Source organism: Protobothrops mucrosquamatus, unplaced genomic scaffold, assembly GCF_001527695.2.
Source record: "Protobothrops mucrosquamatus isolate PMUCROS unplaced genomic scaffold, P.Mucros_1.0 scaffold1937, whole genome shotgun sequence".
Lineage (NCBI taxonomy): Eukaryota > Metazoa > Chordata > Lepidosauria > Squamata > Viperidae > Protobothrops > Protobothrops mucrosquamatus.
In genome coordinates, this window is record NW_015388058.1 from 276,281 (window position 1) to 290,226 (window position 13,946).

Here is a 13,946-nt window from a genome sequence, read left to right on the forward strand (position 1 = left end):
GCTTGACACTCTCTCCTATCCTGTTTAAGATCAACCTGAAACCACTTGATGAGGTTATCCACCCGGTAATGGGTGCCACTCAGAATGCCCACGTTTTACCACTGCTATGCAAATTGTATTGGTTGCTAGTTGGCTTCTGAGTACAAGTCAAGGCCTGATTATTACGTATAAATCTCTGTATGGGATAAGGCCTGATTATACAGAGGCTGCTTGTCTCCAACTGTTTTTGCCTGTCCAGTATATTCCAGAAGATGAGAGTCTCCAGGTCCCCTCCATTAAACACTGCCATTTAGGAGTTTACCTTCCTCTGGAACAGCATCCCTCCCAGACATTAGGGAGGCACCCACTCTGGGGTTCCAGAAAGCTTCGTAAATTTCACTTTGATTCCAGGTTACAGGTTGATATTTATTATTTTGTCATTTTTCCTACATATTAAATTGTGGGTCATTGTTGCTGAGTTTGGTTATTTTCTTGCAGATGTTTCAATACCAAACTAGGTAACATCATCACTGAAATGTCTGCAAGAAAACAACCAAACTCAGAGAGCACCAATGATCCCACAGTCCAATCCTGAGTTATACTCTCTTCTATCAGTGTATTAAATTATTTTAGTCTGGGCTGTCTGCTTGATTCAATGTTTTTAACTATTTTCATGTTTTTCCCAAGTTTTATACAATGTCCAGAGTCCACTGGAGTTGGGCAGTCAATAAATTAAAATAAACAAACAAATAAATTCTACCAAAATCTATTATGTGCACCTTTCTGGTATTAAATTTCCACAGAAATTTTTAAAAACTGGCACTTCAGCGCAACAATACCATAATGGGGAATTAGGGATGTTGTACTGAAAGCAAGAAAATTTTTGCAAGAAATACATATTGTCAAAAGAACTATGGTCATATATTTCAAAAGGGCTAACAACAGCTTAGCGTCGATGTTCTGTTTCTGCAGAGCAACACACTACTGATGACAAAAACAAATTCATTAGCACAAGTGCTTAGAATTCTTATCAAGAAAGTTCATGTTTTATGCAAGCCATCTTATTTTTTTCTTCCTTTTTCTTTGATATACAACAAAGATCAAAAGATAGCCAAGAGGAAGTTCATATTTTAACAATTATAATTTTAAAGCACATTTAAAACAAATAAATACAAAGTAATAATTTAATGAAAATTCTGACGTGTTTGCTTTCAAAGGGCAATTCAAAAATTGGTATACTCACATCTCCCTCTAGTGGTGTTTGATCCTCACCATCCCTGGTCGGGCTGATGTCCTGTCTCATCACCCAGATGGGTTCTTTGGGTTCATCTGGAGTATATGGAGAACGAATAGTCCTTGTTTTCACTTCCTCAATAGCTTCCTTAATGTCTTTAATTGCCAGTGATATGGCATCTCTTTTTTCCTTACTATATCTTTGCACTGATTCGCCTGCATTAACAGGTACTTTAGCGTTCATTGAAACCTGATTGCTACTTTCATGGCGCATATTAGCAGGAATGTTAGTGTCCTCATTTTGTTCTGCTTCTGGCATGTCTTCGGCAGCTTTGTCTAGGCTCTGAGAACTCATGCTTTGTTTGACTTCAGCTACTATTTGGTCTATATCTTCCTCTTGTTCGTAACTGTCCATACGAGGATACGGGGCAAATTCCGCCTCCTTTTCAGGGCTGTCGGACTCCCCGTCGGAGCGCTCATCATAATGGTGGAGTCGTGCACCCAAAGCTTCCTTTCGATAGTTGTCAGCTTCTTCTCTCTCTTGCTCATACAGTCGAAGACCTTCCCGCACGTCAAGGTCAGGTGTGTCACCTATCTCTTCATACACGTGTTCCTGCAGCCCATAATCAGCATAGGGCTCGGCATACTGCTCATCTTCCCCTCGGTGGAAGAGTCTGTGAGTGTACACATACCCAGAATACGCTGCATTCATGGCTTCCTCGTGCTCAATGGAATGAAAGTGCAAGTGGTTGGGAAGAGTTCGGTTATGAACGGTTTCGGCATGCTCTGACTCAGCATTTTCAATGTACTCTTCTGCTTCAGGTCGGTACTGCACCCCATAGGCACTCTCGTCCTCATTCTCCAGCACTCTGTCACCTTCATAGCTGTCTCCTGCTATGGCTATGACGTCTCCTTCAGCAGTGTCAGTATGATAATGGAAGCCACTTTCAGTGCTGGCTGACCGTGCTAAGGTGCTTTCCTCTTCTTGCCTAGAAGGTCGTTCACGGCTGCCATTGGCACATCTTGGGTAATGAATGGCATACTGTTGCTGTTCTTCCTCTACTTCAGAATGTTCTAGGTCTGCCTCTACAGATTCATTCACTTCTCTACTGCCTAGTTCATCACTGACCTCTCCTTCGGGTGGTCCTTCAAAATGGTTCATGGCAGGTTCTACTAGGTATTTCACCTATTCTACTGACATTTTGTGTGTTGAGGCTGCAAAGAAGTTACAAAAAGAACACCTTATTACATACAAAAAAAAGAGAGATTTTAAAACTCATTTCAACAATTATAAAAAATAAGCAATTTGTCGGCATTGCCACTTTTGCAAAAAAAAAAAGTCTCATAAGTAAGAATTCTCTACCTCTGGAATGGCAAAAATCAGTAGTTAACCATAAACAGAAACCACTAACAATAATTTGAGAGAATGAAATAGGAAGACTAAGTGTCTAACAGAACAGAATAGGCAGATTGATTAGACCAACAGTATGAGAAACATCAAGAAAAGAAATTATTGGAAATGGGAAAGAAAAAGGATTCAAAGAGTATAAATAACTACATGGAAAAAAAGAGAATAAAAAAATGTGTGCAGGTGAAATATTTGTTTGTATATGCTTGTAGCTATTTAGATATACCTACCAGAAGCCACATTTCAAAAAAAAGAGGCAGGGACTAGACAAAAATGAATCAATATTCATTTAATTATTAATTACTGATTGCAATAAATTGCTTGTTAAGTAAAGTAACCTATTCATAAAATTACTTAGCCCTGTACTTGCATGTACCAATAATTCTCTTTTACAAAGGTAGGTCATCTTTCCCCAAAGAACGTACAAGTGTGAACATATTTCCCTCTCAACAGAGTCAGAAAAGAAAATGAAAAAAAAATTCCAGAATGGAGATAAGCAGTGAGAAAGGGAAAGGAAAGGGAGCAGAATAAAATGGATGGAGGTGAAGCATGGGAAAGAGGTAACCAAACAGGAAAGGGAAAGAGAGGGAAGTCCTACTTAGTCATTAAAAAAAGGTTAAAAATCAGTGGGCAAGCAACCCCTGCCAAGTGTTAGCAAAACTTCAAAGACACCATTTTTATCCATGCTTTTCAGCCTAACCTTAGCCTGCCTCCATTCCTTTGTTTTTAACAGTATCTTATATTCTTGTCAGCTGAATTCAAAATGACCCCCTCACCCAATTCACAGTCAAGGTTGGTGGGGGATCCCAGGAAAAGACATCTGATTTAAGACCTGCAGAGAGGGGTTATGAAAAGTGGCAGAAATGTATTTTTATACTGCAGTGCTCAATGAAACCATCATCAAACCATACACTAAAATAAAATATAAATTGTAGTCATGGTTTACTGCAATGTTGTTTTTTTTAAAAAGGTATTTCCAAATTACTTTGAAATTTGTCACGTCAACAAATATCCGTAACACAAAGTCACAAATCTCTGAATTTAAGATTGAGTGGAATAAATAACACATTACTCTTTCCACCAATCCCACTGACTGCAGTACTACTGGGGAGACAATTTCATTACTACTCATTACTGGAATTGCTTGCACACATTATTTTAAAGCTTTATTGCTAAATCAAGAGGTGGTAATTAGCTATAACTCTCTCTAAGCAGTGGCCAGGACAATTGAAGATAACTAAATTAAATTAAACAAAGAGACCCCATCCCCACACCCTTCTCCCACTTCCCCTCACACTTTCAAACTGTCATAGAGAGATTCTAGGTGGATTCAGCTTTCTAGATGGATTCAAAATGGAGACAAACAGAGAAAGAAGGAGCCTGATAAGCTCACATCCACCATTCAGCTTCTGGGAACTTTACATCTTTAAAGAAATGGAATGGTCCTTGGGGCACACATCACCCAGATCTTGTCAACGGAGGGGTTTAAGCCATCCCAGACGCAAGCTATTCATTCCAATGGAGAAACAAATCAATCAAGCAGGAATGTTAACCCTACCAGGACTATAACAGACAAAGACTTAGTAGAGAAAAGCATGTTCAAGAGGCAGTTGAATATAATTCCTATCTGCATTGCCCACAGCTAAGCGATTCTTGTAAAGAGTTGAAACTATTAACCCGATGTCCTCTGAGGATATAAGAAGTTTTTCATTAAGTAGAGTTCCAACTTTATCTTCCAATCAAGTTATGTATGAAAGAGGTATAACATTTTAATCATAGTCTGACATGCTTCAACTGTTAATTCATGGATGCTCGCAGGCTTAAAGATGAAATCAAATCTTTTAGTAAAACAAATGCTAAGGGAAGGCCAACAAAATAAAATACTCTAATGTGTGAAGGAGGCATGAGTTCTTCTCCCATCACCAGTAATTTTATTCTGATCCTATAAACATGTAGACTCAAGGAATATTGTGTGAAAAAGCAATAACAAGGACTGCCGGATTTTGGGTTGTACCAAACAGAGGCTAGATTTTTTTTCAGCCATTCTTACCTGAAAGAGTAATCCCAACAATTAAGGGTAAACGTGGCAGGGGGCAAGTAAAAAAAGTCAAGATAAAAAGATTGTGTAACTCAAATCCTGCTCCTGCTACAAATGGGTTGGGACTTGCTCACACACTGCATTGCTGGATCTTAAAAAGCCAAGCAGCATTTTTTTTTTACTGGGCTTTGGATGTTGTGGCTTGGAATTTAATTTCAGATAAAAAACAGTCTAGGTGGGATTAAATGTTTACCCAAGTAACAACTGGGAAACAGTAACTGAAGGGAAGAGGAGGAGAGAAATGTTAATCTTAATATTCATATTAAGAAAAGTTAATCTCAATTTTTTAATTCTTTTGATCAGTATTGTTAGTGGCAGGGGCAGGAGTAGGGAGTTAAAACCTTTTTATAATTGCCAGCAACCTTTATCAAGATGAACTTTTGTTATTAAGGAAGCTATCTCAAAACCTAGCCAACAGGTAATAAGATGTATAGATGAATCAAATATTATTCATAGTCTAAGGCAGTGCTTCCCAAATCGGGATAAATCACCCCAAATTGGGTAAAAGTAATTTTTTCTTCGGGTAATGACACATGAACCTATTATCCAATCACAAGAGGGACATTTAAATAAAGATGTTATAAGTGGCAAGAAGAACTTTCTGATAAATGGTTCCGGGTAATGAAAGAAAAAATTGGGGAAGCAGTGCCTAAAGCAGGGGTCCCCAGCCCCCGGTCCATGGACCAGTACTGGGCCACGGCATGCCAGCAACCGGTCTGCACAAACAAGCAAAGCCCCATCCACGAGATGCAGGCAGCAAACAAAACCACACACCCTCCAGTCTGTGGAAAAACCTCTCTCTACGGAACCGGTCCCTGGTGCCCAAAAGGTTGGGGACCTCTGGTCTAAAGTAAGTAAGCACTAGGGAGCAGCAACTGTCACACTTACTAGAGTTCATGTTTTCAAACATTGTTACTATGGCTATCTACTACTACTACTACTACTACTACTACGACGACGACGACTACGACTACTACTCCAGAACCTCAAGATACTACACTTGAAGTCTGTCTTTATAAATATCCTTTGGGTAGATTAGAGTGGGAAATTGCCCAAAGAGCATCAAATTTGCATTGCAGTTGATCAGGCATTTTGCATGCAAAAGACTGGCTCCAGTGGTCAAGGTTCAATTTGTTATTCAAACAGTGGCCTACTTTATGCAGTGACCATACAATACTTTACATACAGATTGCCAGATTGTATTTTTTTTAATTAGGGAGAGGGTTTTTATATTTTTAAAGTCTTTTTTGTATTTTAACACACACACACACACACACACACAGAGAGAGAGAGAGAGAGAGAGAGACAGAGACACAGAGAGAGAGAGAGAGAGACAGAGAGATATTTTCTTATATTGCCTGCACAGCACTACACAAGAAAAGCACATAATCAGAAGATTTACATATGTTTACTATTTATTAAACATATTTGCATGCCACTGCAATAAAAAATGACTCTCGATAGCTCACGTAAAAGATACAATACACTATATTGTAAAGCAAAATGCATATAAAAATTAAAAATACATAATATCACAATAAAAATACAATAATGAAACAAGTCAGGGGAAGGGCCCCACAAAAGTTCCATCTTTAGAATCTTGCAGAAAACCAACAAATACGGAAGCCAGCCTGATCGCCACCGGAAACCTCTTTGACAATATTGATGCTGCAATATAAAGTCCCCTGAAGCTTCTCAAAGTGTGGATCTTGCAATAGTTTCTCCCTTCTAGATTCAATTTGGCAGGCTGAAGTTGGCATGTGCAACTTCAGCCCATGAAGGGCTTTATAGATTAAAAAAACCCAGAACCAGACTGAACCCAGAAACCAACTGGCAACCAACGCAATGCAGGGGCAACTGCATTTGGAAGGAACTAAGTGGACTTTCCAAATATTCTCAAATCCAAACAGAGAACATTACAGTAGCCTAGACGGGTAATGCTAAGGGCATGAGTAACTTGCCAGCAACAGAAACATCAACTGAAGTTGGGCACAAGCTCCTTTGGCAATGGCTTCTACCTGTTCATCTAGAGGGAGTCAGGAATCAGGACGAACTCCAATTATCCATTCCTTATTTTATGGGAACCAGAAAGCAGATTTGCCAAGGCAGAAGATGTCTAGATAAAACTAAAGATGTAGTATGATTGTTTGCAGGAGCGTTCCTCCATACACAGGTTTGGACTCATTCTTAACTTGGCTAAGAATGAGATACATTGAGATATGAACATGCCAAGGTAGCCAGAATGCAAGTGATTCTCATTCTATAGGAATAAAAAGTACGGTAGTGTTTATTTTCAAAATGGGGCAAAAAGGAGTTATTTCAAAGAGGAGGTCATGTTACCTTTATTATTTCCTTTTCCTGTACTTGTGAGGAACCTGAGCATACAATGTTCAAGATACAATGCTGTCTTGTAATTTGGTGGCAAGTATGGGCCTTTATGAACATTTCTCACTGAACAGGTTTCAGGTTTGAAATAGTTAATTCAATCTATCATGCCACATCAGATTTACCTTGAAGTCACCTTCCAATTTAATTCAAGCAGTGAATGGTTTTCTGTTGGTTGAATTAACTGATCAGAGACAGCTGAGTACACAGTCTGCTTGTTTCCTAAATACAATTAAAACCTTAACGAAGAATGGCACTCTGGATTTAGATCTCAAAACAGAAAGAACCATGCATTTCTAAATAGGCCATGACCAAATTGGGACCAGAGTTCCTCTAAAGAGATATGCTCATTTTCCCCATTTCAAATATGTATATTGATTATAACCAGAGGGATGGAAGAGCAAGTCAATGAAAATGGAAGGTTTTTATTAGATGCTAGCCAAATTAACAGCATAATGGACAATTAAAAGTAGCAGCTGGGGGGGGGGAAGAGAGAGTAAAAGCAAAATACACTTAAAACGTTTGTTTCTATTCTCTCTAGTCAAGAAAATGAATGTATTAGAATGTCTTTGGGGAAAAAATACCAAGAATTTATAAACAGCATTATTTCATGAGCAAGAGAAGGAAGAAAGAGCAAGCCAATTTTTGTATTACCCCAGCATGTGGAAGTTGTATTTGTTGTTTTTTTCCATTTACTGCAGCATAAAAGTATTCTATAAAATCTACAACTTGTTGATCCCAATTTAGGCAAATCGGCCTCCCCCTTCTCTCCTTAAAAACAGTAGTAAAGGAAGCTGTCAAAAAAAGGAGGGGGGCCGATTTTCTGTATTATCTTTATAATCTGACCACTGCTGCTAAAAGAAAACAAATTAATTGCTGAATATTACAGGAAAGAAATTCAAGATGAAAAATGACCAAATTACCCCCTATAGAAAAATAAGGTTGACAAATTTTAGCTTTCCTGAAAGGACAATTGAATTATAATTATTTATGAGCAACATAATATACACAACAATTATATCCCCCAAATCTATTAGCAATGGGTAGAGGTGGGGAAAATAGCTCTGAAGCTCAAGCAGTCTTCTGTAACTGGCTTGATTAAATTGTTCTAATGGGAGGCATTAGAAGGCATTAAGCTAGAAACTGGGAGGCTGTAAATTCTAATCCAGCCGTTTGAATGACTTTGGACCAGTCCCCATCCCTCTCAGCCCTAGGAAGGAGGCAATGTCAAATCACTTCCAAATTTGTCCAGGTAGTCATTAGGACCCTCTCCAAAAGAGAGGTAGGGGAGGGATAGGGATAAAAAGCAGCTAGGTATGAACTATGCTAGGGGTGTCAAACTCAATTTCATTGAGGGCCGCAGCAGCATTGCTGTTGTCCTGGGGGGGGGTAGGTGTGGCCAGGGTGGGCGTGGCCTACTGGGTGGGCGTGGCTGGAGTGGGTATGGCCTACTGGGTGGGCATGGCCAGCTCTTCATAGTTCGCATCAAGGGCGCCTGTGGGGGCCTGGGCAGGAGTGGGACAGATCTGAGGGTCTCTGGCAGAAGGCGAGGGTCATTTGCTGGCCACTTCCAGGCGATGGTGCATTTCTTCATTCCTCACAATGGGTGACACCTCCCCAGCATGCGCCCAGGGGCCGGTCCCTTGCTGTTTCCAGATGGCCTTGTGGAGCTAAGACTGAATGCGTTTCAGCATAGATGGCCACCACAAAATTGTACATTGGCTCCCGGGCGGCCTGGGCCGGGGCCAAGGCAGCAGGGGCCATTCCCTCACTGTTTCCAGAATGGCTTCGCGGGCCACATGAAACCACATCGCGGGCCGCATCCGGCCCCCGGGCCTTGTGTTTGACATGTCTGAACTATGCTATAAAAAGCAGTGTAACTGTTTCTTTTCTGACAGATAATTCTTATTTTTTTCTAGGTTGTAAATTTAAGTCTAGCGTTGAACGCTTTGAATCTCTATTCTTCAAGTGCATTTCACTGTCAAGAAGAACCATTCTTGACTCTTTTTCAAAGCTGAATCTGCTACAAGAGGCTTCAGGTCCAGCCTCTAAACAATACCAACCTGAACTGACTTGCTAAAGTTCCTAAGTTCCTCTCCATTATTGAAAGGCAGCAGAAAATGAAAGGAAAGCTCCCAGCATATGGGTAATTGGGTCAATCCACTCTATATACAGTATATATAAATGTCTTTGAAAATTTATTGCATTCAACTTAAAGAAATTATTTAATAGGATTTCGTAAAATTTAGTCAGGAAGATATGGTAAGCCGAGACAATGGGTGACTGGCGGCATTTTAAAATATAACTTTCTTTTCTAACTGAAAGATAATTCTTAATTTTTCCAGGGCTGTAAATTTAAATCCAGTGCTGAACATTTTGAATCTTTATTCTTCAGGTGCATTTCGCTGACAAGAAGAGCCATTCTTTGCCCTTCTTCAAAGCTGAATCCATGCAAAGGTGCTGCTTTTTCCTATAAATAACTCATGATACCCCAAGGACAACTTCAGAAACTGCTCTGTAATCAGAACTGTTGGACAATAGGATTGGGGGAGGGTGAAACAAGATTGCTTATATTTGTATTTTAAATTATCCAATAAAATTAACAATCATACACTTCCCTTTCAAAACTGTTTAAAATCCACAAAAGAGTCATTGAAGAGGGCTTTATGGAAACTGCCCTAGAAAACCTTGTAATTTAACATAAAAATGTAATGCTAACACTTGAAGCATATAATGAAAATATATAACTTGCAGCTAACACAAAAGAATAGCTTCTTCTGCCTTGATTCACAGCTATAAAAAGGCCACGGCCAATGACTATATGGGAATATGCCAGAAGGCTAAGACATTACTCCATGGGTGTCAGACTCTCCATGTCACGTGACGTGTTGCGACCTATCGCAACTTTTTTTGCATTGCTGGAGCTGGGGTGGGGCGCAGCCTCCGCATGATGCAACCGGCCACGGGCCGGCAGTTTGACACCCCTGCACTACTCTATCTATCCAGGAAAAAGTTATTAAAAATAAGAATTGCTCATCTTTAGAGTTTAAAGAAAGGCTGCATCTGGTTTTTTTTTAATGCTGAAAGCTACTTAGTCTTCAAATGGTATATTGGATGCAACATGGTAAAAACTGGTCAGGACTAAAACAAGAATTAAATCCAATTAAATAAAGCTTGTATAGTTGTAGTTTTTACAACTTGTATAGTTACATTTCCCATGTATTTTACAGTCTTCCCTTTCCAATTCAGAGAGGCACTGGTTCATGTTGTGTGCCCTGGTTTAAGCTCATAAGGCACAAAAAAGAAGAATCAAGTTACCAGTGTAATAGGCAGATCAGGGATGGACATCCACACCAGATAAAGAGAAATAATCAGTATGTATATTTGCTTTGAACGAAACAGTGAAATAGCAAATTATTTTTATGATTTTCTGATCAATACTCTCCAGATGTTTTGATTTTATAACTCCTAAAATGTCCATCTAACATGATCTTTGGGAATCTGGGAAACCTGACTAAAAACACCGTTATGTAGTTATTACTGTTACATCATTCTAATAAGCAAACCAAACAAACATTACACTATGTATCTAGGAACAGGATGCACAGCAGTATGTCCAATTAACACTAATTTATCAGGCAGAGTGTTATATGCCAATAGGGGAAGTTTGTTAACTTTCACTCCCTCTGCTGGCTGTACACTGCAGCAAGAGCACGTGTTATGTGTACTGTACGTATCCCTGGCTGGCTATGTTCAACCATTGTAGCTACGCTGAACTACAAATTCCCCTCAAGTTTTACAACTAATATCCTCTTAGTTAAATGCAGAAGAAAAAGATGGATTTTTGTAGTCATCCTACTAAGGATTTAGGATTGAAATTCAACACAATAAATCTAGTCAATTTATAATCCAGAGCTGCTCAGGGATCCTGTAAGCTTATTCACCTATACAGTTTTTTTCCCCCAGAGAAATCGGACTAGCCACAGATTTTAGAGGAACTAAACCAAGATTTGTGCCTGGATTTGCAATCTGTATCATTTATCTTAATCTCCTTTAAACTCAATTTCAATCTGAAACAGATGTCAAGAGTGAATTATTCCTATTCCAATGCAAAACTGTATTTGCTATTTAGGCATCGGGTTATGAGCAAAACCTGATCTTAGGTATATATAGTTGCCAATTTTCATCCTGAGCCCAATGAACACACTACGAAGTTTATCAATACACATATACCCCACTCTTGCAGGTACAAATTATCTCTTCTGTAGCAATGCAGGATACTGCCTTGTTATATTCATTTTGAGGAAGGATATGGGATACAACAATATTTCTCTATCACTAAGATCATGTTATATCACAACAGCTGGCAAAGCAGAGCTGATGGATAGCAAGATCAATGGCAGGTCCATAAGAGACACATCTGAGTACACCAAAGAAACTGAATTAAACATGGTGCTTAGACCATCACATAATGACACTCAAAACCAGAAAAGATTTCTAACCTTTGGTTATTAGCAGCTTATCAGTAGGGAAACCTTATTTTTACAAAGCCAGTTTACACCCACACCCACATTTCATAGTTTATAAAAAATGATTAACATGATTCTCCAAATTTCCCTGCTTTGGTAAATATGTAGTAAATCTTTAAATACTCACAAAGATATGATAGTATGTTTCTGAGAACAAATCACTTCATATAAAATAAAAATACCTGTTTTCTTTAGTTATATGAATTTGAACAATAAATAAAAGGCTGGCCAACATTCTCCGTATTCTGCACAAAGGCCATTTATGAACAAAACATGCTGCAGGCTAAAAAAGGCATTTCTATTTGGAAAAAAAAAGTAACAACACGTAAGTTCTAATAGTATTAGCTCCCTCAGAAGATGTTTCCAATACATAAAAAGCAGGGACGTGGATATATTTTCTTTGCTGGTTATTTTTGAAGTTGATAACAACCAGGTTCAGGGAGCACAAAGGACCCCTCATTTCAACTCTGAGCTACAAATATTTTCTTCTATCGGAATTAAACAAGGTTTCATTGTTGTGGAATTAATCTTGGCTGGAATTTGTAAAACGTGTTTATTTAAGAATTATTAGATTCAAAGTTTTTGTAGAATGATCAGAAGGTACCTTTACAAACTTATGGATATGGAATCTTAGTTGACATGGCTGCATTATCAATGGATGGAATATCACAACAGCTTGACTTCTAGAGTTATTCATTTCTTGGACTCAATGGTAGACATTTTTTTGCAAAAAAATGGTGACAATGTTCTCACTCCCCTGGTGGTACTTTTTAATTAGTGATCATATTTAATTTGCCCACTGGATCAGCAAACTGAAGATGAGCTAAAGCCAAGAAGCAATGGGTTAATCAGAAAAAGAATGATTACCCAAATGTTTGGACTGGACACATCCAGGGGGTAGAGGAGATGGAAGTAAGCAGTGCCCCTCTGGATCTAGCAGATTTTGACAGTTAAATCTGAAGTCTGTTAAAGTAAGGCCTATGAAACCTATGAATTCTATGTACTAGTATTCAAAAAAGTCTGATCTGGACTAGATGAGATATCAAAAGTTAAAACCTATCTCCATGCAAATTCCTCCCAATTTCAACTGTATGTGCTATCTGTAGCTATCTGTACGTGGAAAAATGGAAGTATAAAACACAACACTTCAACTGAAGAGACTGCCTCTGAAGAACAAAATAGGGACAAATAGGGAAGACTTTAAAGAAATCATTTAAGCTCATAATTAAAAGGGAAAGGAACAATAAATAGACAAATATCAAATTCAATATTACATATGGGCAGCTTTTTTTTATTCTTACGTCCTACAACTCCACTCTGAAGCCCTTTTTGGAGAGTGCATAGCCATAATGATTATAGCATAAGGAACTTTACTCTTGCCGAGGATACTCTGTGAGACTCTGCAGTAAAGCTTGAAGGGGAAAGACCATGAAAGAGGAGATATATACCTGCCTCCCCAGTCTGGTTCCTTCTAGATGTGTTCAAATTATTATTCTCAGAATTCCCAGTCCGCACGGCCAACACATTGGGATGGCACCAGTTTGAGTATGAAATGTAGGACAGGTTGTTCCCAACACAGATCTTTTTTTCCCCCACTACTTCTCAGAATTCAGAAAATGACAACCTGGAGGGGTTTCCTTTTAGATTTATTAAAAGTAAATTTTATTTTAAAAAGTCATTATGACAGGCAGCTCAATATAAATCTTAACAACCTACTGTAGATATCTGCCCTATATTGCTGGATCCACACAACATGCTAGAATAAATGCAAACCCATGTGTTCTGGTTAATTTATGTTTAACTTGAACTCAGAACATTAAAATTGAGAAAACCATGGTTCAGTTAAGACTTCAGTTCCATGGCAAAGTAGCCATACATACATACATAACTCTATAGAACAAAGAAATAAAGATTATTTTCTATATTATATTTTTTGTTTTATGACAGTAAATTCCTACTCAACTATTGCCTGAAAATTGTAAGGTATTCAAGGTATTTGTCATTGCTTCTTTTCTTTGTAAGTTTTCACATTTGATTCTATCTTTGAGTTCCTTTGTTCAAGAATTATGAGTTGATGCCAGTAAGCAGCAATTGATAGCAAAATAAGCCCTTGATTTAACTAATAGGGTGGTCATTACAGTAGAATGTCTGATACACCCAAATTGGATTTTATTTACTATTTATTTAGCTCAATTTATTAGGCTGCCTATCCCACATAAGCAATTCTGGGTGGAGAACACAATTAAAAATCATCAATATAATAGTATAAAATAAAAATAAGAACACAGTAAAGAAGAGACAAAAAAAAGATAAC

At 38.3% G+C, this 13,946-nt stretch overlaps 1 protein-coding gene across 1 annotated transcript in view; it reads right to left on the reverse strand.

Annotated features, from left to right (window-relative positions):
* The window catches only part of APBA1 (amyloid beta precursor protein binding family A member 1), an 81,365-nt gene that overhangs the window by 41,625 nt on the left and 25,794 nt on the right, over positions 1-13,946 (reverse strand). The window contains exon 2 of the mRNA XM_015823656.1: positions 1,223-2,427. Coding sequence (XP_015679142.1) covers positions 1,223-2,374 — 1,152 coding nt within the window. The 5' untranslated portion in view covers positions 2,375-2,427. The remainder of the gene's footprint in view (positions 1-1,222; positions 2,428-13,946) is intronic.